The 3,477-nt window shown below is 42.5% G+C and overlaps 1 protein-coding gene across 1 annotated transcript; it reads right to left on the bottom strand.

Moving 5' to 3' along the window:
• Positions 1-329: 329 nt before the first annotated feature.
• GSTUM_00002614001 (uncharacterized protein) lies at positions 330-2,337 on the bottom strand (the record flags this gene model as incomplete). The annotated part of the gene is made up of 9 exons (XM_002836378.1): positions 330-493; positions 570-603; positions 664-763; positions 819-1,116; positions 1,168-1,554; positions 1,627-1,829; positions 1,900-1,954; positions 2,019-2,112; positions 2,188-2,337. The coding sequence occupies 9 exons, from the start codon at positions 2,335-2,337 to the stop codon at positions 330-332; spliced, it is 1,485 nt and encodes a 494-aa protein (XP_002836424.1).
• Positions 2,338-3,477: the final 1,140 nt, after the last annotated feature.

Genomic DNA, 3,477 nt, shown 5'->3' with positions numbered 1-3,477 from the left:
TTGAGTTACTCGAGTACTGTACCATAGCCGACAGGGGTGGGTTCCTGCAGATAATAGTTTTTGTTGCGAGATGCACGCGGGGGAAGGATGGCTTGCTTGTTTACATGGGATTTCGCTTCGGGAGCAAGTTCAAGGGATGAATTATTACTGTGGCATAGGAGTGATGGATGATGGGCGAGAGAGGATTCGGAATTTCTTAAAAGAGCTTTAAGGGTACTCTAGGCTAACTACTATGCGCATTTCATGTAATCACCTCGAGAGCAAAAAAAAAGACCACTTGATACCTGCTACACCGCCCAAATATCGGACTTGTCAACTCCCCAGACAAATTATAAAAAGGAAAACAGGACGCCGCTTACACAGTGACTATCAAAACAAGACCATTCTATCATGAAATTTAGTTCAGCTAAAAGAAATCCAAGTCTAAGCATTGAAATTCGGGATTTTAGCCTCCTCATGATCCTCGGAATTACGGCTTCGAGAGCCGGATTTCCTTTTCTCCTTCCCCTTCTTATCCTTCTTGTCGCTCTCCTTTTTAGCTGCATCCGCTACCAGCTGTTCAAACACACCTTCAGGAAATTCTTCGTCCGGATCGCGTTCCGCCTGAGACCTGTTAGTGAAAAAATTCTAGGGGCGGGACCAGCTAAAAGCTAAGAGCAATACGTTTTTGAAAATAGTCCCAATCATGATCAAAGCATGCGCCCTCTCGACTCTCTTATTTAGAGGAACATTTTTATCGTTCAAAACCTTGTCACAGACCTCCCTGCGAATATATCAGTAACAGGATCGGCGGGTGAGCTGATTTTTTGGAGGTTTACCTGAGAACACTCTGGATTTCGAACCTGCTTCCTCTCCAGGCCGCAGCTAGGATTTTACCAGTCACTTTCCTCTCGTATTCGGCTTTCTTCTCGTCAGTCCAATCTTCGCCCCCCTTCTCCTCCATCTTTGCCATTTCTTCCATTGTCATCTGCGCATCTATAGCTGTAGATATAGTTCCCCAAGTGTCTTTAACAATATTCCCTTTATCCTTGAGCCTGCTAAAAAAACCGCTAATCCCGAGGAACTTTTGAGATTTGACAAAAGAAGCCCCTTTAGAAAGGTATGTATTGCCGATAGCTATCAAATAATTTCAGCGGCGATCAGGGAGGATGAGCCATGGTTGCTTACCATGCAAAATTTCAATCCCGAAACTCTCCATCTTGAGATTTTCAACCTCATATTTAGTCTTTTCATTGAAAGAGTGAGTAACCTCTCCACCTTTGTCTGTTTCAGTCCAGACACAAATTCGATCTACTAATTTCCTTGCCAAAGTATCGACCCTCTCCTGTCTAATCTTTCGCCTTTCTGCTTCATATGCTGCAAGCTCCTCGCGTTGTTCTTTGCTCAATCCCTTTTTCGCCTTCTCTTTCCGTTTTAAGTCCTTTTCCTCTTGGCTCATGCCTTCAGCATCCATCCGGGCATCTTCCTCTGACTTATCCATTAACATCTGCCTAGTTGGTACACCTCTCGGACGGGGTGTAGAAGCTCTCGATATAGGCGGGGAAGTGAACGGGACTTTCTCTGACTTCTCCGGTGGGCGGACTAGCGGGTCTGAGGGAGGGGGTGTCACTATATGATCGGTTGAACGGGTGGAAGTAAGAGGTGTTTCTTCGTCTGCCACAGGAATGGCAGAAGCTTTCTTCTCCGAAGCTCCGGCGTTTGATGGACCAGCTTCACTCTCAGGAGTCTTCTTTTCATCATCACCACTTGCTATCTCATCTTCCTCGGCATCCTTCATCGTAATTTCCATTGTCCTCGTCAGGTCCTTCATGAGCGAGATCTCACCAATCCTTTCGGTTTTTTAAAATTAGTTCGCAGTTCTAACTAAACGAGACATAAGAATTTGTGAAGAAACCTTACCAATCTACAAAGGCATCACCTCCAAATATCATACTGAAAAACTCTCCAGGGTCCTCTGAAAAATGTTAGCGCATCAAGCCCAGCAAAATACACGGGGAAAGCGCGAAAGAGGATCCTACCAAAGCCGCTGTCTGGAACAGCTCGTTCTTTCCCAAATTTATCATACTGCCTCCGCAAATCGGTGTTGCTCAGAACCTGGTATGCTTCGCTAATCTAATAGAGTTTTTGCCGAGTCAGCCTGAGATCTCAATAACATTTCCTTGGCAGGGTAAGAAAGGGAATCCTGACGGCTTGAAACTTTTCGGCTGCAGTCTCGTCATCAAGGTTTTTGTCGGGATGTAACTTTATCGCAAGTTTGCGGTATGCTTTCTTGACTTCGAGCTCACTGGCTGTCGACGATACCCCAAGGGCATCATAGTACTCCGTTTCCTTAACCATGTGGAGTTGATGAAAGTAAGAGCTGAGAGACGGGGGTGTAAAGTAGAGGTGAAAGGTGAGAGACTAACAGGTCAAATAAACGCGGCCAAAGAAATAGGCAAGAGGAGGGGCGGGGGTTGATAACTGACGTTGTGTAGTCCAATCAAATCGGTCTTCGGGTAAGTGACTCAGCTACGGCAAGGTTAACTCTCAACCATTTCACGTGGCATGATCGAGAATTCCATAAGATACAGGTACAATCTTGGCGACAAAATTCGTCGCCCACTCCATATCTCACCAGAGGGAGCTGATCCCAAACACACAACTCATTTGAAATTAATGCCATAGTGTATAGTTAGGCAATTACACAGGCTTCCTGGCTAGAAATCATGTGAATTTTGCTACACAACTATGATGGCTGAGAGCTAAGAGTACAAATTTTATATTGTTGCAATATACAGGTTTGCGTCTAGAGAGAGTCTTTACAATAAGGGCTAATTCAAACAAGTAAACAACAATAAGCCAAACATCCATAAATAAATAAATAACTAAATTTTACTTAAATATATAGTAAAATATAAGTTGTAAAGAATATTTATAAGAATTAGGGCCTTTTCAGCACACATTCAGACAAAAATACAATCATATTACAGGGAAATAGCTTATAAGCTAAAATATAATACAGTAGTATTGCTAAAAATAATGGTACTCGGCAACACACTTTTACTATAGTATTTTGCTTAATAAGCAAAATCTTATCTGAGATTGTTAGACAGAGACAACCTGATAGACTTCAGAGTTATTTAGGCCAACCAAAATTCATTTCTGTAGATGGAGATTGTCAAGGAAGGCTTGGACTTTACTCATTTCATTTATGGCTACTAAGAGTAAAGTAAAATAGATAAAGTAGAATTGAATTGTAAAGACAATTTTATATTGTTAAGGTCTCTTCTGTTGCTTGATGATGTCTAAAGTTTGGGAGGCACTTCCATATTTATATTCCACATCTGAGTGTTCGTGGACTACATCAATTTTTATACAACTATGTACCTCTCTGATTATAACTCGCAATGTCGGTAATTCTTAAAAGGTGGGAACCCCTGGAGACTCGGAAAATCACCACACTCTCTGCGGCAATTACAATATAACTAACTAGGAACC

This window comes from Tuber melanosporum (assembly GCF_000151645.1).
Source record: "Tuber melanosporum whole genome shotgun sequence assembly, scaffold_141, strain Mel28".
Classification (NCBI taxonomy): domain Eukaryota; kingdom Fungi; phylum Ascomycota; class Pezizomycetes; order Pezizales; family Tuberaceae; genus Tuber; species Tuber melanosporum.
The sequence above is the reverse complement of the archived record's forward strand: the minus strand, read 5'-3'. Positions and strand labels throughout refer to the sequence as shown.